The sequence below is a fragment of the Odocoileus virginianus genome, chromosome 4 (genome assembly GCF_023699985.2).
Source record: "Odocoileus virginianus isolate 20LAN1187 ecotype Illinois chromosome 4, Ovbor_1.2, whole genome shotgun sequence".
NCBI classification, from domain to species: domain Eukaryota; kingdom Metazoa; phylum Chordata; class Mammalia; order Artiodactyla; family Cervidae; genus Odocoileus; species Odocoileus virginianus.
In genome coordinates, this window is record NC_069677.1 from 51,546,511 (window position 1) to 51,572,112 (window position 25,602).

General features: G+C 40.3%; 1 protein-coding gene across 9 annotated transcripts in view; it reads left to right on the forward strand.

The window, feature by feature from the left end:
- Positions 1-25,602, forward strand: part of PLCH1 (phospholipase C eta 1) — a 260,884-nt gene that overhangs the window by 195,886 nt on the left and 39,396 nt on the right. For all 9 annotated transcript variants that reach the window (XM_070466543.1, XM_070466550.1, XM_070466549.1 and 6 more), the window contains 3 exons: positions 3,026-3,146; positions 7,355-7,526; positions 14,214-14,321. In XM_070466543.1, coding sequence (XP_070322644.1) covers positions 3,026-3,146; positions 7,355-7,526; positions 14,214-14,321 — 401 coding nt within the window. The remainder of the gene's footprint in view (positions 1-3,025; positions 3,147-7,354; positions 7,527-14,213; positions 14,322-25,602) is intronic.

A 25,602-nucleotide genomic window follows, 5' to 3' on the forward strand; every position in this document is an offset into this window, starting at 1 on the left:
AAATATGGATGTTCTGTCCAGGGGATTTTCACTCTCATTATGGAACTGATGTTGCATTGCCATTATAATCGGTTTACAGCTTTCCCTGTTATCTCTGGGAGCGCTATCAGGGTGGAACATTTCTAAGTTCCACTGTGAAAAGCTGTCCTGTTAACCTCTCAGCTGGCCCTCAGATCTGACCAACTCTTTGTCAGGGTGCTTTTGGGGGCCTCTGTTGTGCGGTCTGATTGAAAAAATGGGCCTGGCTATTTTGTGGCTAGGAAATTGGTTAGAGGATTTCTACTTTGCCAACCATTCTCGTCACAGCACTAGCTCTTACAAAGGTCTTCACGGCCATTTGAACTCAGCTATGGATGCTAGTCGTTCACATGCCTGCAACCATTTGGGGGTGGTGTTTTCCTCATTTGACAGACACGCGATAAAATAGACCTAAAAAGTGAATGTCAGGAGACCGTCCTCAACTATGCAAATTCTCCTTATTATAAATGTTAGCAAAAGAACACCACAAGACTAATGTGGTTACTTATGAAGAGATATTTTTATGGGTATATGATAATCAAATTGGTGTGGCATTGCCTACTACTTTGCGTTCTTTTTCAAAAGATAGTAACTCATTTATGAGGAACGCTACTGTGCTCCTTTTCTTCTAAGATGGGATATAAATTGGGGTATATTGTTAAGTTACATATTTTTGAAACATCTGTTTATTTTTTTTCATGTCTGTATTTAAAGACAAAGAATATAAAATACATGTCAAAAGATGGATGGAGCTTCTCTTCTGAGAAGATACCTTCATATATTTGACTTCATTCAGACCCAAAGACTTCCCTGGTGGCTTAGTGGTAAAGAATCCACCTGCCCACACAGGAGACGTGGGTTCGATCCCTGGGTTGGGAAGATCCCCTGAGATGGAAATGGCAACCCACTCCAATATTCTTGCCTGGGAAATCCCATGAACAGAGGAGCCTGGAGGGCTACAGACCATGGGCTGGCAAAGAGTTGGACACGACTGAGTGACTAATGCTTTCACTTTCAGGTTCTTGCTGGTATTTGAATTTGTGACCCCCTGTTATAACAAAGGGCAATGACATGAGAGCTGGCAAGGTTATCTATGGGGGGGTCCTTGTTTAGGATCCAAATCCTTAGTTAGGGATTTGACCCTTGATTGGGACTGAAATGAGCAAAGTGAAGGAGAACATGTCAGTTGACCTTAAATGAAAGAAGCAAAGACATGGAAGTAAGATTGTATGTGAGGAAGCTTGCCTAACTGGAAGAAGTCTGGTAGCTTGGCTGTTAGGAGAAAAAAAGTTTTGACTTGTCAAACGAGCTAGGATATTAATTAACTAGTTTTTTAAGCAGTTAAGCCTAAATTCCTAGTGCCTTAAAACAAGTGAAGTTTATTTTTTATGTGAAGTCCAAAATAGCTGTTCCTAATTGGGGAGTCTTTCAGGCAGTGATTTAGGGGTGCAGGCTCTTTCCCTCAGCATCTGTGCCATCTTCAGCACAACTTCCAAATCACAGCAGAAGAGGGAGCATGAATGACTGTGTAAGGCAGGTTTTCATAGACTAGACATGGAGGAGGTGCACATCACTTCTACCCACATTTCAGTAGCATGTCCTGCTGCAAGGAAAGCTGGGAATTGTAGTCCAGCTCTGAACCAGGGCCAGAGAGAAGACAGGCTTAGCTGAATGGCAAGTCTCTAGCACCAGAGATAGGGAGAGACCATGGGGTTAAGCAGACAGCAGCTTCCATAGCCTATTTATTAATAAATTTGACATAATCTACTAAGTACATAATATGTTCTGGATGCTATATTATGCACTGAATAGGCTTCAAAGCAAAGTAGTGACATGGAGAAAGCAGTGTTTGGAGAAATTAGTCTGTAGTGGAATGTAAAACAAGGGAAGACAAACTTTGAGTCAGGGAGGATGGTTAGGAAGTTTTTGTGTTTCCTCAGCTGGGGGCCAGTGAGTTTGTCCATACATATAACACTATCAATAGTATCATAACAATAATGATTACTATGTGCCATGCAGGATTATAATCAACTTCACAGGTACTTATTTATAAATCACTCAAACTTATGATTCAAGTCTTGTTCTTAGTTTTCCTTTTTTGGATGGAGAAACAATACTTTACATTATTAAATCATTTGTCTGTGTTCACGTAAATCTTAGCAGGGCCTGAAGATTTGAACTTCAGAAGTCAATGCTATTTTAGAGCTACTGTAGAATTAATAAAATGGAAATAAATATAATGAAATGAGTTTAATAAGGAGTTTAAGTGAACAGTAATGAAAAGCTCTGGTTTTGACTTGAGAGGGTCATTGATAATTCATAAAAGAACAGTAAAGTGTATAAGAAGAAGTAAAATTAGAGAAATAATCTGTTAAGAAATATTGCTATCCTCAAGCATAGTCAGTTGGATTTAGATCAATTTCTTTTTTTCTTTGAAAAACTTATTTTATACTACAGTATAGCTAATTAACAATGTTATGATAGTTGCAGGCAAAAATGAAGGGATCCAGCTGTACATAACTCGTATATCCATTTTTCCCTAAACTCCCCTCCCACCCAGGCTGCCCATAGTGTTGGCCAGAGTGCCCTGTGCTATACAGTATGTCCTTATTGGTTATCCATTTTAAATATAGCAGTGTGTATATGTCCATCCCAAACTCCCTAGCCACCCCTTCTCCCCATCCTCCTCCCCCCTACCCCAGCAACCATAAGTTCGTTCTCTGAGTCTCTTGGATTTAGATCAGTTTCTAATGAGAATTCTTGGTAAATGCTAAGCTGATTGTATGACCTCCTTGTTAACGATAAGCATTCACAGTAAATCATTTATAATCTTTAATTCCTTATCTTGATAAATATGCCAGAACACTCATTTTGGTCTGACATCTCTGTCATGATCATCATAGTGTATAATCTCAAACAGTAAACTTAATACTTGTCCGATATGTCCAGAAATATCGGGTAACACCAGAAACTTTGAGTTGTTGATGTGATGTTCTTTTTCTGGCAGTTGACTGTTGGGATGGCCCGGACGGAGAGCCAGTGGTACACCACGGTTACACGCTCACTTCGAAGATCCTCTTCAGAGATGTTGTGGAGACCATCAACAAGCATGCCTTTGTGAAGAATGAGTAAGTCGGGCTCAGCTGGCACACGGGACGCTGCCTGCTGTAACTTGGCCACCAAACCACGTGCTTCCTTGGAGGCTGCATCTCCCTTTCTCCTGCCCCAGTTCTCTCCCTCCTTCCCAACGAAACACTGTGAACAAATAACATGGGCCCCGCAACCATGCTTTCTTGTGCTCTCTTCATTTCTTACCCCATTCTCTCTCATATGGTGCCTCCTTGAAGCATATTCTTTCAAACAGTGACCTCAAAGTTTCTAAACCCAGGTTGTACAGTGTCCATGAAGTTTAGAAATGTAGATTACTGTACATAATAAATAGCTTATCAGTATTGTTCAGTTCAGTTTAGTTACTCAGTCGTGTCCAACTCTTTGCAACCCCATGGACTGCAGCACGCCAGGCCTCCCTGTCCATCACCAACTCCTGGAGTCCACTCAAACCCATGTCCATCGAGTCGGTGATGCCATCCAACCATCTCATCCTCTGTCATCCCCTTCTCCTCCTGCCCCCAATCCCTCCCAGCATCAGGGTCTTTTCCATTGAGTCAGCTCTTCGCATCAGGTGGCCAAAGTATTGGAGTTTCAGCTTCAACATCAGTCCTTCCAATGAACACCCAGGACTGATCTCCTTTAGGATGGACTGGTTGGATCTCCTTGCAGTCCAAGGGAATCTCAAGAGTCTTCTCCAACACCACAGTTCAAAAGTATCAATTCTTCAGCGCTCAGCTTTATTTATAGTCCAACTCTCACATCCGTACATCAGTATTGTATGGCAATACAATAAAATAATAATGTCTTGGTTTCCAGACTTGTTGGATGTCCTATATATATTGCAGTGTCTGGAATCTTTATGTCACTTGACCTCTCCTTGGCATTGGATGACGGTGAACATTTTCTCCTTAGTACTTGCTTTTGGGGGGTCTTCTGTTAAAACACTCTCCTCTATTGCTGCCATTGCTTCTCACTCCCTTTCTTCAGCCTATGGTCTTCTAGTCCATTTTCTCACTCCTTTAATAGTCACTATTTCTGGGACTTCTCTGATGGTGCAGTGGTTGAGACTCTGCACTGCTAATGCAGAGGATGCAGGTTGGATCCCTGGTTGGGGAACTAAGATCCTACATGCCAAGTGGTGTAGTCACAAAACAAAGAAAAAAGTCGTTATTTCCCAATGTGTCTTTGGTCTACTCCTTGGTTATTTGCCAATTATATATCGAGAATGTTCTTAAGTTTCAGAGATATATTGAAAAATTCTTAGTACAGATTCATCTGAGTAGCTCATAGGTACCTGAAAACCAACAAATTTCATTGCTTATTCAGACATTTACTTAGCTATTTAACAGTGCCTACTCTAGGCCAGGCATCCTGTAATAGGTGTAGGGAGCCAGAGCACTGAACACGGAAAAAACTCCTGCCAGTACGGGGTCTCCATCCCAAACTGAACTCAGCATCTCATTCTGCCAGGCTTCCTCTTGCTCTCGTTCGGAAGGTAGCACTGCTTACCACTGGTTTTATAGAAACTGGGAGTTACTCTTGATTCAGCCAGTCTTGTCAGTTCTACTTGCCAGATTATCTTTTGACTCCATCGCCTTCTCTTCATTTCCACTTCTCTTCGGTTCATCCTCCACACGGGAGTCGTACCTTTCTTTCTGAAAGTATAAGCGGGTGATGTAATTCTTCTTCAAGCCCTTCAGAGGCCCCCTGCGGTACCTGGCCACGCCTTCCATGCCGGCCTCTTCCTGCTCTTCCGTGTCACCGTCTACCGTTGCTCCACGGGGACTTTGACTTCTGCCATCACGGACAGTTTCCGGAGTCCCTGGGGGTCCCATTGCTTGCACAGCCTCCCCCCACCCCTGCCCCCTTGTCTGTGCCCCTCTCTCCATCTGAAATAGTCATCCCCATTATTCTACTACCCTCATTCTTGCTCATCCCGGCAGACTGCTTAGGCATTGTCCCTTCGGCAAACTTCCCCATACCACGGTTTATTTAAATGCCCCTTTTCTCTGTCCTTAGCGCTCTGAGCGTATTTCTGTCCTATCATACAGCACTTTTTTGCAATTGTTGGTGACTTGCCTCCTTTTACGTCTTTAGGATCATGAGCTCATTGAAAATATGTGGCTCTGTCTTATTTAAAAAAAAACACCCACAAAACTTTTCTTTTTTGGTGGGGGAGGAGCGCTGTTTGTGACTTGTAGGATGTCAGTTCCCTGACCAGGGAGTGAACAAGAAAGGAGGGAACCTGGGCCGCCGCAGTGAAAGCCCGGAATCCTAACCACTAGGCCACCAGGAAACTCCCCCCTTATTCATTCTGTGCCTGCCATATACCAGGCATTCAATAAATGACTTGTGCATTAAAAAGAGGCAAATTAAAATTAACAGTTGCATAAAATTAATTTTATAGACCTTAGTGGCCTTTAAAACGTCTAATGTTTGGTCTTCTCATTAATTGAATATGAAGTTAAAATGTTGTTCTGATAAGAGACACTTGCTGCATAGCAGGCTTGGTTGCTGGTGTCTTCCACATGGAAGAATCTCGAGGACTAAATTATGACGGATCATTTTACCCTGATTGCTCCTCGTATAAGCCAGGTTGCTGAAGGGTTTGTCCCTGAAGTTGAGCCTTGAGGAGACCTGCTCCTAATTACTCTGGTGACTTGACAGTGCTAACTTCAAGTTTGGGGGTCCTTAGGAGAAAGCACTTCAAATGAAAGCTTGTTTAACACCTTTAAAAAATTCAGTCTTTTCCTTAAGTTTTAGTTGCATCTTTATACCAGGGTTTCTCAAGCCTTGGCACTACTGACATTTTGGGCCAGATTATTCTTTGTTATGGGGAACTGTCTCCTGATTGTAGGACAGTGAGTACATTTGTGACTGTACTCGCTAAACACCAGTGGCAGTCCCCCCTCACAACATTGTGACCACCAAAAATGCCTTCAGATATTGACAAATGTCCCTTTGGGAGGGGTGCCACACAGCCACCCCTGCCCCTGTTGAGAAGCAGTGCTTTATACACCAAGAATCATTAGACACTAATAGACACAGACTTTTTGTCAACAGATTGATAATTTTAAAATTTATTGCTAGAATTCCCTGATGTGATTGCACAGACATCTCAGGGTTGCTAGTTTGTTGTTTTTCTCTCTTTCCAACACACTGGGTGAAACCCATGTGAGGACACAAGAGTAAGCAAATTATAGTCAAGTAACCAAACCCACCTCAGTCACAAAGGTTCATCTCTTTTATTACCTCTGGCATGAGATTTACTAATGAGGATAGAATGTAATTTCAGAAGGTCATAACCTGGTATTGTGGAGCTTGTGTTTGTTATATAAGCCCAGAAATAAAACTTTTTCTCCACATAGACATATTAGGCAATTTAAATATTGGTTTGTATGTTATGAAAAAAATCTATTGCCTATTACTTCAGAAGATATGTGATGGAAAACGAGGGGAAAAAAATAAGCCTGAATTTGTTTTTCCAAGGAAAAAACAAAGTCAAAAGAGGAGTAAGGTCATGTAATCATTCCTGGTTCCTCAGGCTGTCTGTGATAATCACTTCATTGGGGTCTCACATCTCTGTACATAAACCTGCGTGCTAAAGGAGAATGCCTGCCTTTTTTTCCCTTTCTAAAAGTAAAGACTAGTATATAATTATGTACAAATAACTTTGAAATGCCTGATATAGGACACTATAAAACACAAATTCCATTATGTTATTTTATCCTCAATAGTAATTTTCAAGCTGTGTACTAAATATATATTTGTAGAGTAAATATATTGCATTTAATGATAGTGGTCTCCTAGATGTTTCTAGAATGTGAATGAATAAGACAAAATTACATTATGAGTTTTCTTTCTTTATGTTTCTTATCTCTCAAAATTTTCTCTTTCGTTTTTTCTTGTAAAAGAGACATAATATATGTACTATGTGTGTGCATATATGTGTGTGAGGGAGAAAGAGGCAAAATATTAGACTAAGTCATCCCATGTGGATTGGTATTGAGTTTACCCATTATGCCTGGTAAGGTATATTTGGTCAGAGGAGTTTTTTAAAAAAATGTGTCTCTCATTGTTTTCATTTTAGAAGCATTTTAATTATCACCTCTTTCACAAATACTGTCACCAGGCTTGTAAGAACATAATGAACACGGAATGATTTTCAAAAGTCCCTGTGAGTTGCTGTGGTCGATGCCTTTACAATGTGCTGCTATTTTCTCAGGTTTCCAGTCATCCTGTCCATTGAGAATCACTGCAGTGTCCAGCAGCAAAGGAAAATTGCTCAGTACCTGAAAGGAATATTCCAAGACAAACTCGACCTGTCATCGATAGACACGGGAGAGACCAAGCAGCTTCCAAGCCCTCAAAGTTTGAAAGGCAAAATCCTAGTGAAGGTAAGTACCTCAGAAATGCAACAAAAAGCACTCGTGATCTACTAAGCCCTTCCTCTCTCAAAGACTAAAAATGGGTTTATCAAGAGAATAATAGAGTCAATAATACAGTCAAGGGTGAAGGCTTGTCTAGACTTGTCCATGCACCTGTTCCAATTTATTTATAGTCATGCCTTTAGAAAAAGCTTATTACTGACTGAACATGTATTTTGGGGTTTGTTTTTATGAAGCAAGAACATCAACACTGTGAGCCAAATGTTGAATGTTTTAGTCAGTGGTGGGTCACGCTGGAGAGAAGCCTGTGTACAGGAGACAAGCGTTCCGTGGGAGGAGAGGCTTCTACTGTCCATATCCAGAAGCATTTCTTTCAGATTCTTCTCTCCCATTTCAAGCTCCAATAACTGTCTGTCAAAAACAGTCTTCATGGTTGATCAGCCTGGGTTATGTAAGTGAGAAGAGCTGGCTTCAAAGTGGAGCACAGGCACAGACATAACGCCCCATAGGATTCGTGTGTGCGGAGGAGCAGTAGGCGAATAGAATGACATTTCATGAACAGATCTTCTCAGAGAGGAAACCTACTTCCTGAAATGAATATTATTAATACAAGGAATAGCCGGGAAGACAGCTTCTTGAGATTTCAGATTGCTGATGTGATTCACTTAATCCCAGTTACTTTTGTGTATTTGGACTAAAAACATTTTGGATAGTTGTATTGTTTTGAAACTGAAAACTTAAGGAGAAGCAGTAGAATATTAATATTTAAATGGAGTTATATTTTACTTTAAGAGGTGTGTACAGAAATCAAACAGCACAGTGAAGGCCTAGGAGAGTCAGACAGTGTAATTTCATAGCAAGACTTGAACTGGGGGGTTAAGAGAGGACAGCAAATGGAAAAGTTGTATTCATCTTTGAAATTGGTCAAAACCTGTTTTTCTGTCAGTTAAATGAGAATTATAGGCTGAATCCATCAAAGAGATGTCGTTGGGCATTTGTATGTGTGAAAGCATTTTGAATAAAAGCAAGAAATAATGTTAAGGTCAGTGTCCTGAAATCTTGCTAAGGTAAACTCTTGTGGTGAAAACTGGGCTAGAAAGTTGGGTTAGAAAGCTCATTGTCACCTTTATAACCTTGTAAATATGTTAATGTCTTTAGCCTAGCAGTCAGAAGAATAAATACCGAATGAGTCCATTTGGACAGTGGAACCTAAGGAATATTTGATACAAACTCATTGAGTTCCCTTCTGGATAACTGGGCTTTGGGCACCAAATGTCCGAGGGCTGATGGGCACCAGGATGCATCAAAGCCAAAAGACCCAAGACACTTATTGAAAGGAGTGGCAGTGATGTGGGCTGTGGGTATTTCAAAACAGCGGTGGTCAATTTGCTGGTAGTAACCTTCTCCAAACTTTAATGAGATTTCCTAGATCTGTTGGGGCAGAAATTTAAAGCAACAACAAGGGAACTGATTTTCCTAAGTTCCTTTAGCATCTGAGCAATCTTTAGCATTGCTTAGATGCTAAGATCCTTTAGTATCTCTGATCCCAAAGGCAGTATTTGAATGACTACTTACTACTTTGGAGATGGGCAAGTTGTTCATTATTATAATTATACACACATGCCTTCCCATATATTTAATACATACCAATATTCTTGCCTGGAGAATCCCTTGGACAGAGAAGCCAGGCAGGCTACAGTTCATAAGATTGCACAGAGTTGGACATGGCTGAAGTGACTTAGTATGCTTGCATGCACAACACACACACACACACACACACATATGCACACATAAACACACACATATATGTGCACACACATACACACAGATATACACAGTAATCTCTCAGTATCCATAGGGGGTTGTTTCCCCATTTGTGATGCTAAAGTCCCTCAAGAATGGTCTAGTAGAGTTAGACCTTTGCATCTGTGGATTCAATTGACCCTTGGATATGGAGGGCCAGCTGTGTGGGTGTATGTGTGTGTGTGTGTGTGTGTGTGTGTGTGTGTGTGTATCTCCTGAAAAGTAAATGAAAGTTTGCTTTTGAACAAAAATAATAACAAACTTAGTAATTTTTCCACAGGCTTACAGCTGAAAGAAGCCTTATCTAGCCCAAGCATTTTAATTCTGTAGAGATATCACAGAGTTGTTAACCACTCTCCTAGGGCCATGCTGCTAGAAGCTAAGAGGTGGCTATGGTTCCAGTTTCAAGAAATACTCCCATATACCACGGAGGAATCAATCTAATTCTTGAGTGTGACTCCTGCATGAAACAGTATGTAGATCAGAGGGGGACTTTTGGGTCATTCTTTGTTTACAGAGGACCACTGTTACGTTCATAAAATTCTACCTTGCATGTGTGGTTAATTGCTCAGTCGTGTCCAACTCTTTACGACCCTTTGGACAGTAGCCCACCAAGCTCCTCTTCCATGGGATTATCCCAGCAAGAATACCTTAGTTTATTCTATAATTTTCCTTATGAGTAACTCTGTTCATAAGAGGCATTAAGAGATAATATTCTGTTCTGTTGCTTTTCTTCCTATCTGCCTGGAAAATGTATCTTTCAAGGACCAGGAACATTAGAAAAGCTGGCAGAAAATATGGCCCTCCTGTCTTTTAATGAGATAGTAAAAGGAATGAAAGTGAGGATGCCTTGTGAATACTCTGAGATGGCAACCTTCCTTACCCTGTACCTACTGCCACATTTAAGTGAAAGGGCTTTGAAGTGTGAGTGCTGCTGCTGGGCCTGCCCATCACTGCTGCTCATGGTGGTCACATTTTCCTTTCTTTCTTGTGGTATCAGAACCATGTGCAACACTCCAGAATTGCTGTTGCTTATTTGGTATCACCTCACACCAGTCAGAATGCCCATCAACAGATAAATAGATAAAGAAGTTGTGGCACATATATACAATGGAGTATTACTCAGCCATAAAAAGAAACAAATTTGAATTAGTTCTAGTGAGGTGGATGAACCTAGAGTCTGTTATCCAGAGTGAAGTTAAGTCAGAAAAACAAATATTGTATATTGACACATGTATATGGAATCTAGAAAAATGACACTGATGAACCTATTTGTAGGGCTGGGATAGAGACACGGACATAGAGAACAGACTTGTGGACACAGTCAGGGAAGTAGGGGGGATGAATTGAGAGAGTAGCATTGAAACATCTACACCATATGTAAAATGGATAGCTAGTTATACAAACCATATGTATAACACAGAGACGTATGTATAGCCCTGTGGTCTGTGACTACCTAGAAGGGTGGGACGGGGTGGGGGAGAGAGGGAGGTTCATGAGGAAGGGGGCATATATATACTTATGGCTGATTTACTTTGTGGTGTGGCAGAAACCAACGTAACATTGTGAAGCAATTATCCTCCAATTAAAAACAGTTGAAAAAACGTTGACTAAGATGGTATCTCAAAAGAGGGAATTGCTATCACTATATTTTACATGTCTTCTGTACAGCTCCATCTTGGTGTTTGTCATTGTGTTCAAAACAAAGTTGACTGAATAAATTAACTGGTGGTGAATAAATGAAGGAAGTTCGTATATCCCTGAATATGTCTGGTCGCCACCTAATTGAGCACCTTATTTCTGGTACTGCTATACATATTATCTTAGCTATGCTACAATGCTCTCTAAGATGAAGAGATATAAAACTCATTTTATAGGGGCTTTATATCAATAAGACTTAAAGTAATATATAGACATCAATACCTTAATTCCAAGCTACCTTGTTATTAAAGATATACAGGAAGATGTGAAAACAATATTTTGCTATTCTAAATTAGAATCATAGTAAAAATGTATATATATACCCATATTTCTATACCTACATTATATATATTATGGGAAAGAATGTAGTTTTCACTTCGCAAATAGCACATACAAACAAGAACTGTATTACATAGTGGAATGAAGGCAAATTAAATACCAACTTTTTAAACCTATAAACATCCTTTTGTAATTTGAAGAAAATATTTAGGTATTCAAACCCTGAATTTGGATTCTTAATATAGATTTTTTTTTTCATTACACAAATGATTTAACCAGCTTTGAATTTATCACCATGCCAAGCACCCAAGGCCAAGTGCTTGGGTGTCAGGGAAGGTACAGGAAGACTGGGAGGGAGGAGTTCTCTGAAAATCTGACTATGCTGTTGGCCTTGCGGAGGTAGGAGGGTGGATTAGGGAAAGATCCAGAGTGCTGAAGGTGGGCCCAGTCATGGTGTGAAAAGCAGAAATACTAGAAGTCCCTGGAACCTGAGTTTAGAAAAGACAGCCTGGTTAGTTGTTTGGGAAGACATTTAGAAATGTATTATTAATTTTGGCTGCCAAGCATATGCACACCCTTCTATGTTTAAAGAATCTCCCCCACCTTTATGTGTTTAGGAATCCCCTCATGGAACTAAAGTTATTAGACATTTTGCTTTTGCTGCCTTCCATTCATTAGAAGGAGCCCTGGGTCCAGCCCGCAGTCAAGGAGAAGGAATTCTAGAAGGGCATGAAAACCAAGAGGTGGGAGCCATTGAGGCTATTTTAGAGGCTGCCTGCCACTGTGACCTTGGCCACTTAGCCACAGGGCCTGATTCTGTCTCCCCAAGCCCCCAAGATTTGGGGAGGGATTCAGTTTCCTATTAGTTTTCCTTTCTGCTTGCAAGTATGATGCTTTACCGATACAGATGGTTAGGTGCCCTAGAAGCTCTTATCAGGCCACTGGGCCATGCCTTCTGGTTATTTACTTTTTCTTTTTCTGAATATGAATTTGGAAATGTAGAAAAGGAGAAAATAGCTATCATCCATAGTGCTGCTACCCAGAGATTTGTACTCTTAATAATGGACCATATTTCTTGCCAGAGTTTTTCCTTGAGTTTTTATACATCACTGAGATCATAATGAACATGTAATTCTATAACTTGGGTTTTCTACCCTTTTGCCATAGGAATTCCCCCTCGTTTTCCAAAAGCCGCTGATTTCTGAAGTATGTTAGTGATTGGTTGTGCGGGGTGTGCGCCAGCTGGGCAGGCATAGCATTGTACTCACTTGTCATAAAAACTAGCCTGCTCTGTGCAGAGGGGATCGCCAGCAGGAGGGAAGGGCTCTTTGAACCTGCGCAGGAGAACAGACTGCTCTCAGGACATGGGGTGGGGTGATGCCTATTATGGCAGGTCATATATTCTCAAACAGAAGCCTGGTCTGACTTTCATTTGTTCATGTAGTACCCCTAATTGTTGTTTTTCAGTTGCTGTCATGTCCAACTCTTTGTGACCCCCATGGACTGCAGCATCCCAGGCTTCCCTGTCCTTCACTGTCTCCTGGAGCTTGCTCAAACTCATGTCCATTGAGTCGGTGATGCCATCCAACCATCCCATCCTCTGTCGTGCCCTTCTCCTCCTGCCCTCAATCTTTCCCAGCCTCAGGGGCTTCTCCAGTGAGTCACGTGGCCACAGTATTGGAACTTCAGTGTCAGCCCTTCCAGTGAATATTCAGGGTTGATCTCCTTTAAGACTGACTGCTTTGATCTCCTTGCAGTCCAAGGGACTCTCAAGAGTCTTCTCCAGCACCACAGTTCAAAAGCATCAATTCTTTGGCATACTTCTTTGGAAGTAATAAAAATGCCTTTTCTTTAAAGCCTCTTCCCCCTTTGTTTTGTCCCTAATTCAAGCAATCTGCCTTCAAGTCAATCTGAAGTAAGAAATAACACATTTTATTTTCATTTTTCAATCTTTAAAAATTATTTTTAATTGTGGTAAAATACAACGTAAGACTTACCTACCATCTGAACCCTCTTTAAGTGTACAGTTCAGAAGTGTTAAGTACTTTCACATTGCCTTGTACAGAAAGCGCTTTCCTTGCAAAAGTAAAATTCCATAGTCATTAAATAGCTCCCCATCTTCCCAGCTCCTGGAGTCCACTGTTTTACTTCTTGTTTCTATGAATTTGGCTACTCTGGGTACCTTATATAAATGGAATCATATAATACTCTGTTGTGACTGGCTTAATTCCTTTAGCCTAATGTCCTCTGGGTTCATCCATGTTGTAGCAAGAGTCAGAATTTCCTCACTCTTTAAAAGCTGAGAAATATTTCCGTGTATGTGTACCACATTTTGTTTATCCATTCATCTGTTAGTAGACACTGGGTTATTTCCACTTTTGGGCCATTGTGAATTTTCATTTTTATTTTGTATTTTATTTTTAACTGAAGTATAGTTAATTTATAACATACTAGCTTCAGATATATAACATAGTGATTCAATATTTTTACAGATCAGACTCAATTTAAAGTTACTATAAAATAATGACTATTTCCCTGAGCTGTACAATATGTCCTTGTAGCTTATTTTACACACAGCATTTTGTACCTCTTAATCCTCATGCCCCTATCTTGCTGAATTTTCATTTTTTAAAAATTCATTTACGGCTGCCCTGGATCTTTGTTGCTTTCTGTAGTTGCGGTGAGTGGGGACTACTCTTCATCGTGGTCTGTGGGCTTCCTATCATGGTCGCTTCTGATGTCGCAGAGCACAGCCTCTAGGTGTGAGGTGTGTGCCCTGAAGCACGTGGGATCTTCCCAGACCAGGAACTGACCCTGTTTCCCCTGCCTTAGAAGGCAGATTCTTAACCACAGGACCACCAGGAAAAGTCCCTGAATTTTCATTTTTAAATTGGGTGTTTTGTCTCATTTCAGGGCAAGAAGCTGCCTTACCACCTTGGCGATGATGCCGAAGAAGGAGAAGTTTCTGATGAAGACAGTGCAGATGAGATTGAAGATGAGTGCAAGTTCAAGCTCCACTATGTAAGTTACAGTCTTGGCCATAATTTTTACCCTCCGTGTGCTATAGTAAAAACTGCTGCTGTGCTGGAATATTCACAAATATGGTGGCTGTAGTGTAGAAAGGATATATATTGAAAATCATGTTGTGTGCTGACACACAGGACTCCCAAATGTTGACTGAGCGACTGAGTCAAGGATTGTTGTGTCTTAGAGTTGGAAGGAATCTTAGTGATTAACCCATCTGACCCTCTCTCCAGGGCCCAGTTCCCTCCTATTACAACTTGGTCAAAACTCAAACTGCAGTTGGAAATGTCACTGTCTGATGAAATAAACTGGCTTTAGCATTGTCTTCCTGCCTTCTGCTAGCAGCTCCACCATGCTGCCATTCAAAGCTGGCTCACAGAACCCAGATGTAAGAGGTTCTGCTTCTCTAGAATGCTCATCCCCTCCCTGAGAGAATGCACCTGGGACCACAAGATCTCCAAGTTCTTCCAGACAATGAGACTCTTGGCTAAAACTGTAATTTGCCACATGTTAGATACAATGGCAAAGAGCAGTTTGCCACCTGCATGTTGCTTCAGACTTCTGTCCTAGAACAAGCAGCTCTGTTTTTACCATTTAGCCAGGTACTCCAATGGAAATGCAAACCTGGGAGAAATGTAAGGCTTAAAGGCCTCCCTATCCCCCATCCCTTCTTGACCTCCCCCACCTTCTATAGCTCACATGATTTCCAGGACCAGGTGACAGTCTGAGAATAGCACCTACTCACATTAATTTGTGGTAGAGTTTACAATTTCATTTCTACAGAAAAGTAGTATTCTCTAGATGTCAGAACTATTATCCTACCTTCTAAAAAAGAAAATATTACACAAAATCTTCTAATTTACATTATTTCCCTAAATTCAATTATTACATCATTAAAAACAGTCTTCTTTCTTCAAGATAATAATAACGGTGGTGGCTTCCTATAATGGTATTAAAGAGAGCTGGTATTATTTTCAAAGAGGGCAAGAGCTTAATGACAACTGAAGTCTCAGCAGATAGTTCTTTCTTGGCTTTAATGCATTTTATTTTATTTTTTATTTTTTTTGGCTTTAATGCATTTTAGAAGGGATGAAATGGACAAGATTCAGCTTTGAAATGAAAAGGAAAAATTACCATCTATGTTAATCTATTGCCTTTTAATAGTTTTTATTAGCTCAAATACCACAAATAAGGCTATGGTTACAGAAAATTAAATAGATTTACATAAGTGAAAGTACAGTTAATATTTTAGTTTCTTTGCTTTTGTTCTTATAGCTACTTGCCATTTTGGTAATTACTTGTGATTATAGGTAATTTAGTTCTTTTTCTAAGCTTTATTTTATAAACCAAATTTTTGTCTCTGAATTTCAGTGTCTTTGCCTCTTGTTTCCGCTTGTTCTCTTGGTTGCCAACCTCAGGGTCCACAGTTCGGAGGCAATAAACAGAGTGTTTGTTTTTATTTCTTTATTTGACTACACTGGGTCTTTGTTATGGCTCTTGGGGTCTTCCATCTTCATTGTGGCAGGTGAACGCCTAGGTGCGGCACGTGGAATCTAGTTCCCTGGCCAGTGATCAAACCCAGGCTTCCTGCGTTGGGAGTGCTGAGTCTTAGCCACTGGACTACCAGGGAAGTCCCAAGGAAAGAAGAGTCTTAGCCAAGTTATGTGTTTAGGGAATGTAGTTTTTAGTGAAAATGAGTGGTGGAAATTTAGCTAATATTACAATAGTATTTATTGCTCTGAGGAAGCCTGTTATTCTAGTTTCTAAATCCACCCAAGAGTATAAAATTTCTTCTAATGTCAGTAAGCCTTCTAGATTTTTAAGTTAAATATCAATAATTACAAAAGAGAATTAGCTAAGGTGTTATGGAAGCAAATCAATTGCTTCACTTGTGAAACTTTCCATCTGGGTTCCTCTCACGCTTCATAATCTCTTGGTTGATGTCTAGGCACCCATATAGGTAGACAGTTTAGAATATGATTCCATAAAGAGAGACGTGATCTTTTACTTGGATTCTTGGATTTGGGCCTAAGTGAATGTGAAGAGCACTTTACCTATAACGTTTTACAGGTGTCTCTTTGTTAGACTTTAGGAGAGGAAAATACATGCAGAAGCCAACATCCTAGCAGAAATAGATAAGGTTTTTACTCATCCTTTTCAGATCTTTTTTCTCTATTTTTGAGCTCTTTTGAGAAAAGGCAGTGCTGTATTTAGAAAGCCAAAGCATTATCCTTCCTGCAATCTGTCAATTTCTAGTTTAGTTGTCAGCAGAGGGCTCAGATGCCTTATCTGAGTGTTGAATGTAAATTGCTTGATCTAAACCGAGTGATCAGATTTCTACAAAAGCGGATGTACTGTGCAATAATTACTTTAGAGGAAGTTCTTAACCTCAGTTTGGAGTTAACAGAATGTGGTTAGATTTATAAGTTGTATCTGAATTATTGCAATAGATAAATATTTTTAGCTTAGCATTCAGGAATACTGGAACACTAGCTGTCATGGGGCTTATGCAAGATTCGCTTGCACACTCAACAGATTTATATGGAGATGCAGCCAGTGTGCTGTAGATGTTGGGGCACATATCAGTGAACAAAACAGAAGAGTCTTTGCCTTTGTGGAGTCTGTACCTTGGTGGGAGAAGGGAAGACAGACCAGAAACAAAGCAAATAGGTAGCACGTGTACTAGGCAGTGACAAGTAATTGGGGGGAAAGGGAGAGAAGAAATGTGTAAAGAGGCTATGGGAGGTTTAGATGTGAGGGCCAGGAAAGGTCTCATGGAGAAGGTAACACATGGGCAAAGACTTGAAGAAAGTGAAGTTAGCCATATTGATATCTGAGGAATGTTCCAGGCAGAGGGCACAGCAGATGCAAAGGTCAGAGGCAGGATTTGCAGCTCGCCCAGCTTTACCTTGGAGTTAGAAGCAGGGTGGAAGGCAGGACCCTCCTGCTGGCCCTCTTTCTCTTCCTAGTGTACTGTCTAACTAAGGAATTCAAACCCACACCCACACTGAAAACTTTTGCTCTTTTAATAAATGCTTTCTGTTGTTGAATTAACTGAATCCTTTAGGCATCTGCCCTATAATTTTGAGGCTTCAGCCATAGAGAAAATCTGGCTTATGATGTAATAAGATAAATAATGTAAATAAAATAAATAATGTAATAATGTAATAAGATGTAATAGATAAAGCTGATGCATTCAGTGACCCAGGAATCACACAGATCAAAGACTCGGGGGACAATTTCCTTTCAGCCACAGAGCAGTAATCTAATAGATGTGATTCAGTGAGGCCAGCTCACCATTATTCATCTTTTTGGGGTCCTCTAATGTCAGTGTGCCTTATAGACTCTCTAGCCCATATTTCAACCTCACAGATTATTTTACTCTTCTGCTGAGTTATTTGATACCTCCCCCCCGCCCCCGCACTCTTTGAATCTTAGTTCAACCAGTTTCTTAAGCACAAATATCAAACTGTCACCTACATAAAGCTCATCCTGTGAATACCAAGCTTTCCTGCAAGTTTAAATGAGAATTTGTAGAGTAACATGCAACCACGTTTTGTGTTATATTACTCCCCCCAAATCATGTTCACTCTGTGTATGTCTCACAGTAAACACTTTCATAGTCTGATCCCTTCCTACCACCTTAGACTGAGCTGCTTTCATGTTATTCATTGTATGATTTGAGCCATTCTGGGGAGGATTAAGAATATTGTTGGCTGAAGACTTGTCAGCACTCAGGGAAGGGATGAATTCCCTCGTGATATTGTCAGATCCCTGTTCCTTAGTAAATGCCCATGTGCCAGGCCTGCTGTTGCATCCTGGTGCAAAGGGTGAGGAGTGGAAGGTGAGCTGAAAATTCCAGTTATTTTCTAATGGATGATACAACTTCTTCCTCCTTGCCCTGCCAGAGAGTTAAGGTAATGAACATTTAAGGTCTAGCATGCAGTATGTGGTATCTATATGTGTATGTAGATATTTCTCGTATGTTTAAAAGGTATTATCTTCTGAAAATTACTGAGAACTCAACTATTCCTTATCTTCTTTAATTTTTATTGAAGCACAGCTGGCTCACAATGTGGTGTTAGCTTCTGCTGTCCAGCAAGTGAATCAGTTATGCATATGCATATATCCACTGGTTTTTAGATTCCCTTCCCATGGAGATGGGTGGAGTTTTAAGCAGAGTTCCCTGTGCTCACAGTAGGTTGTAATTAGTTATCTGTTTTATATATAGCAGCATGTATATGTCCATCCCAGTCTCCAAGTTTATCTCCTTCCTGCTTGTTCCCCCTTGGTGACCTTGTTTTCTACAGTTATTCCTTGTTGGAATAATTCATCTTCATCTTCCCTTTCTATTCTAGATGTTCTGTGACTTCACTATTAAATCACTGAGAGTCAGTTTATTTTTCTTAGCACTCAGTATTCACTTCTTACTAGAGAACCTAGGTTTTCTTTCATTCTAGAGAAATCTCAGCCATTTTTTTTTGAATATTGTTTTTATGCCATTTCATCATTTCTCTTTTTCTCATTTTTCTCTTTTTGAAACCACTAGATTTAGGTTAGAGTCTTAGTTTATTGTCTGTCTTATATCTGTCAATTATTCTTTAATGTTTTCTTTATGTCTCTGCTGATTCTGGGTACTAGCTATAGTATTATTTTCCAATTCATTAATTATCTCTTTGGCTAAGTCTGATCCAAAGTTTACCCCAGCTCTTCTTTTAATTTCAGTGACTATATACTTGATTTATAAAATTTTTTAATTGTTTTTTCATAGACACTTGTTTTTATTTTACTATTTGGCTTCTTAGTTTCTTGGTGTTTCTATGAGACTATTTCTTTTTTATCTCTGAGCATCTGAACATACTTCATTCAAAGTGAGTGTGTTTCCTTTTCATGTGTTGGTGTTTTTGGCACTTCGTCTTGGCTTTAGTTTTCCACATGAATTTAGAATTTGGAGTTGAAGGTTCAGTTTTCAGTGGAATGTTTTTTTTCCCTCCTCTTCTCCTCCTTTGTCTGTTTAACCTTCTTCTCTAATGGTATGGGGATTGCTTCCACTTGAACTCTAAGCACCACTCCACCTGGCACCCACACGTATAAACACAGCCTACCTGTGCTCCAAGTTCCTAACTAGACCTTACATTGATTTATTGACTGGAGTTTCCTACCACTGGAGATGTTGAAGATATTTCCCATTGAGTCACCAAACAAGTGAACATTTTGGTTGTCTTCTTATTCTTAACTCTTTTGATATTCAATTTCGAATCTTCCTCACAGTAATTTTTTTATTACTTCCTATTATAAGTGAGGGGCTTCCCAGGTGGTGCTAGTGGTAAAGAATCCGCCTGCCATTACAGGAGACATAAGACATAAGGGTTCAATCCCTGGGTTGCAAAGATCCCCTGGAGAAGGGCATGGCAACCCGCTCCAGTATTCTTGCCTGGAGAATCCTCATGGACAGAGAAGCCTGGAGAGCTACAGTCCATAGGGTTGCAAAGAGTCAGACACAACTGAGCGACTGAACACGCATAAGCCCGTAAGTAAGGCTCCCGTTCCAGTTTTCTTCACCACCTTGGTTTCACGTTGTGAGACAGCTCTAATCTCCCAAAGCATGTGGAGCACCTTTAGCTTCTATTGTACTATAAGATCTCAATCCTTGGTCACCTTTGCCCTCTGTGAATATGGAGCTCACACATTTATGATCTGCAGTGATCTTGTTTATTTTATTTTGACATACTTACGACTTTTCTCTTTGTTTTTCTATCATTGGAACAGGGAAGATAACAAAGCATGAAGGTACACTCGTATATAAACCCACATGTATGTACAGATGTATGAACCCAGACATACTCATTTTGAACAGTATTTTTTGTTTTTCTTAAAGTATATAAAGGGTGGTTGCTTTAATAATATTTTAAAATGTATGCTTCATAGTCTGAAGAAACATTACCTTTTGCTATTTGCCAGTCATTGTACTGTTATTTTTTTTATACCTAAGCTGAAATCAGCTTTTAAACGTGAACAGTTTGTTGAAAGCCTATTAGTACCAGCACTATGCTAATGTATATGCATTTATACAATTTCTTTGTTCAAATATAGGTCAATAGAACAGGATACAAAGTCCAGAGATAAACCACACATCTATGGTCACCTAATGTCTGACAAAGAAAGCAAGAATATACAATGGAGAAAAGATAGTCTCTTTAATAAGTAGTGGTTGGAAAGCTGGACAGCTATTAATACATGTAAAAGAACGAAATTAGAATACTCCCTAATACCATACACAAAAATTAACTCAAAATGGATTAAATATCTAAATGTAAGCCTGGATACTATAGAACTTTTAGAGGAGAACATAGGCAGAACACTCTCTCACAGAAGTCGCAGCAAGATCCTTTTCGATCCACCTCTTTGAGTAATGAAAATAAAAGCAAAAATAAACAATGGGACCTAACTAAACTTAAAAGCTTTTGCACAGCAAAGAAAGCCATAAACAAAACAAAAACACAACCCACAGAATAGGAGAAGGTATTTGCAAATAAATTGACTGACAAGGGATTAATCTCCAAAATATACAAACAGCTCATGTAGCTCAATGTTAAAAAAACAAACAACCCAATTAAAAAGTGGGCAGAATGTCTAAAGAGACATTTCTCCGAAGAAGACATACAGATGGCCAAGAGTCACAGGAAAAGATGCTCAACATCACTGATTATTAGAGAAATGCAGGTCAAAACTACAATGAGGTATCACTTCACATCAGTCAGAATGACCATTATAAAAAAACTCTACAAACAATAAATGGTAGAGAGGGTGTGGATAAAGGGGAGTTTTCCTACACTGTTGGTGGGAATGTAAATTGGTGCAGTTCAGTTCAGTCACTCAGTCATATCCTACTCTTTGCGACCCCATGGACTGCAGCACGCCAGGCCTCCCTGTCCATCACAACCTCCTGGAGATTACTCAAACTCGTGTCCATTGAGTCAGTGATGTCATCCAACAATCTCATCCTCTGTTGTCCCCTTCTTCTCCTGCCTTCAATCTTTCCCAGCATCAGGGTCTTTTCCAGTGAGTCAGTTCTTCACATCAGGTGGCCAAAGTATTGCAGTTTCAGCTTCAACATTAGTCCTTCCAATGAACACCCAGGACTGATCTCCTTTAGGATGGACTGGTTGGATCTCCTTGCATTCCAAGGGACTCTCAAGAGTCTTCTCCAACACCACAATTCAAAAGCATCAATTCTTTGGCGCTCAGCTTTCTTTATAGTCCAACTCTCACATCCATACTGGCCACTGGAAAAACCACAGCCTTGACTACACGGACCTTTGTTGGCAAAGTAATGTCTCTACTTTTTAATATGCTGTCTAGGTCAGTCATAGCTTTTCTTCTAAGGAGTAAGCATCTTTTAATTTCGTGGCTGCAGTCACCATCTGCAGTGATTTTGGAGTCCCCCAAAATAAAGTCTCTCACTATTTCCCCATCTATTTGCCTTGAAGTGATGGGACCAGATGCCATGATCTTAGTTTTCTGAATGTTGAGCTTTAAGCCAACTTTTTCACTCTCTTCTTTCACTTTCATCATGAGACTCTTAAGTTCTTCTTTGCTTTCTGCCATAAGGGTGGTGTCATCTGCATATCTGAGGTTATTGATATTTCTCCCAGCAATTTTGGTTCCAGCTTGTGCTTCCTCCAGCCCAGCATTTCTCTTGATGTACTCTGCATATAAGTTAAATAAGAAAGGGTGACAGTATTCAGTCTTGATATACTCTTTTTTCCTATTTGGAACCAGTCTGTTGTTCCATGTCCAGTTCTAACTGTTGCTTCCTGACCTGCATACAGATTCCTCAAGAGGCAGGTCAGGTGGTCTGGTATTCCCATCTCTTTCAGAATTTTCCACAGTTTGTGGTGATCCACACAGTCAAAGGCTTTAGCATAGTCAATAAAGGAGAAATAGATTTTTTTCTGGAACTCTTGCTTTTTCGATAATCCAACGGATATTGGCAATTTGATCTCTGGATCCTCTGCCTTTTCTAAAACCATCTTGAACATCTCGAAGTTCACAGATCACGTACTGTAAATTGGTGCAGCCACTATGCAAAATAGTACAGGGGTTCCTTAAATAAAAAATTAGAGGTACTGTATAATTCAGTTATACATGTATCTGTGTTTTTCAGATTTTTTTCACTTGTGGGTTACACACCAAGTGTTGCATAGAGTTCGCTAAGATGTATAGCCCCTGTTGATTATCTGTTTTATACACAGTAGTGTGTGTGAACCCCAGCCTCCTGACTGACCCCTCCCCCAGCACACCCTTCCCCTTTGGTGACCACAAGTTTACTTTCTGTCTGTGAGTCCCTTTCTGTTTTCTAAATAACTTCGGAAACAGAACTTGTTTAGACCTTGACTGCCAGGAAAGCCCCAGGACCTTGTTGTATATCTACATATATCAGTTTGAATCTGCTAATCCCAAACTAAATAAATTCATTTGCATCCTTTTTTTTTAGATTCCCACATGATATCAATCAATCGGCTCTGTATGATAAGACCCTATTGTATCAATCAGTCAGTTGTTACGTATGATATCATATGATGTTCATCTTTCTCTGTTTGATTTACTTAGTATGATAATCTTAGTTCCCTGTGCTATATAGTAGAGCTTGGGTTTTTCTTTCTTAAATTTTTTGGCCATGCTGTGCAGTGTGCAGGATCTTAGTTCCTTGATTGAGGATCAAATCCGTGTCCCCTGCAGTGGAAGCATGGAGTCTTAACCACTGGACTGCCAGGGAAATCCTAGGATCTTGTTGTTTATTCATTCTATATATATATCAATTTGCATCTGCTAATTCCAAACTCCCAATCCTTCCCTCCTGTTCCCACCAAAGCAAAAATTTGCTCACTAATTCCAAACTCCCCTCCTCCTCCCCCTTAGCAACCACCCGTCTATTCTCTCTTTCCCTGATTCTGTTTCACAGATAGGTTCGTTTGTGTCATAATTCAGATATCTCAACAAGTGATATCATATGGTATTTGTCTTGTTACGTTGCTTAGTATAATAACCTCTAATTGCATCCGTGTTGCTGCAAATGGTATTATTTCATTCTCTTTTATAGCTAGGTAGTATTTCATTGTATACATGTACCACATCTTCTTTATCTGTTCCTTTGTTGATGGACATTTAGGTTGCTTCCAGGTCTTGGCTATTGTGAATACTGCTGTTATGAACATAGGGTGCATGTATTTTTTCAATTATAGTTTTGTCTGGATGTATGCCCAGGAGTGGGATTGCTGGATCATATGGTAATTCTATTTTTTGTTTTCTGAGGAACTTCCATACTATTTTCCAAAGTGCTTCTGCCCATTTTTTGAGTTTTTTTTTTTCTTTTGGTAGTGAGCTACATGAACTGTCTGTATATTTTGGAGATTAATCTCTTGTTGGTTGCATCATTTGCAAATATTTTTTCCTACTCTGAAACTAATATAATATTGTAAATCAACTATACTTCAATTTAAAAAAAAAGGAATCGTGACTTCCCCTGGTTAGAAATATAAGCCACTCTCATCCTCTGCATAATTTTGACTTACTATGTACTAAAGGAATGAAATTGCTGTTTAACTGAAGGGAAAAAAAGGAAAATGATTATCATGATGGCTGAGTTAAGTTCATACTCAGTAAAGAACTCAGAACAGTGCCTGGCACATAATTTATACTCAATAAATGTTAGCTAAAATCAGTGACAGGAATAGCAGCTGCGGCATGATTATTGCTAATGTAAGTCCTGAGCAGAAGAAGGTGTTTCAATGGGAGCTAAAGGAGCAGGCGTAGCTAACGGAGCATTGCAGAGCCTCGGATGGCTAAGAGGCAGCTGCTCTTCTGCCCAAGACACTCAGGCTTGGAGAGCTCCAAGGCTGTCACAAAGGGCAGCTAATGTATTATCCTTCCTGTCTGCGGCTCTAGTCCAGAGCGGGAAAAAGGCATTTGGGGATGGTGAGATATTCCAGTGTTTTTGCTTTTTGTTTTTAAAGTAGAGGCCTTCAGCTTTGGCTGCACATTGGAATGACAGAAGAGCTTTCAGAAATCCCAGTGCACTGGTCCCAGCCCAGAGAGTCTGTCATCGGTCTGGGCTGTGGTCCCTGGTGATGGCAGTCTGCTGCCCAGGTGAGCACCAGTGTTTGAGGGGGTCTCTCTTTACGGGGCAGCCCTCTGCCCCACTCCCTCCCGCTTCTGGCTGCTCCCTAGCCTGGAAGTGCTCAGCCCTCTCTTTTTCCAGTCACTTTTCATATCACGCTGGAGATGAAACAAGAATGTGTTTTGTGTTTGACTTATTTATTTGTGGTCAATATTCCTAGGCCATATTTACTTCTCAGAAATGGCAATTAGGAAGCCCGACTGGGGCTCAGGTGACAACTACCCCAGACCATACTGAAGGGCTGCCCTCCCCTCTCCCTGTTCCTCCTGCAGCATCCTTTCTCCCTGGTGGGCTCAGGGAACAAAAGAGCAAGAGGCCTAACTTTCTGCTCTGGTCCCTGCAGCAGCCGAGGGTGGCTGACACGTCGCCAGGTCAAGTGTCCGTCTCAGCTTTCTTTCAGCAGTGCTGTTGAGTTCCGGGGTCAAATGATAATCTACTACTGAAACCTCAGCCACACGTTTGTTTATTCTCGGGCCGTAAATCACAGGGAAGGAAAAGACCAACAGGCAGAAATTTCATTCCTTCAGCTGCTCCAAATGTTGAGAGGATGTGAAATGAATAATTATAGCCTTTGTATTAAGTATTCATTATTTCACCAGCCCCAGTCGGCCCAGCTCTGTATTTTTAGCCTTGTTTTGCTGCTGGTGGAAGTGTTTGGGCATAACTGCCACAGTTCATCTCCTCATTGTCTCCAACTCCTCACATGGCCCTGAGCCAGGGAAGGAAGCTGATGCTTATTGGGGGGGTTTTTATGTGACGCTGGGCACACTCATGCTCTTACACACTTTCTCCTTTGGACCTTCCAACACATGTGTTCCCTGCAGACTCTGGGTCACTTGATGAAACGTGTTGGGACTTTGAGACCTGGACTTCCTTTCTCAGATTCATTTCTGACCTTAAGTGAAACCTACTGTTTTTCTCCAGTAGGTTTGTGATGATCTATTTCCCAGGTGTCACATAGGAGTAAAGATTATCTAAAATATGAGCCTGTTCATGATTAATTCACTCAGAAATTTATCTTTCTGTAACAGTAAAACTTAATCTTTTTCTGCAGCACCATGTAGTGAAATACACACAGAATTTTGAATTGGAAGTCTT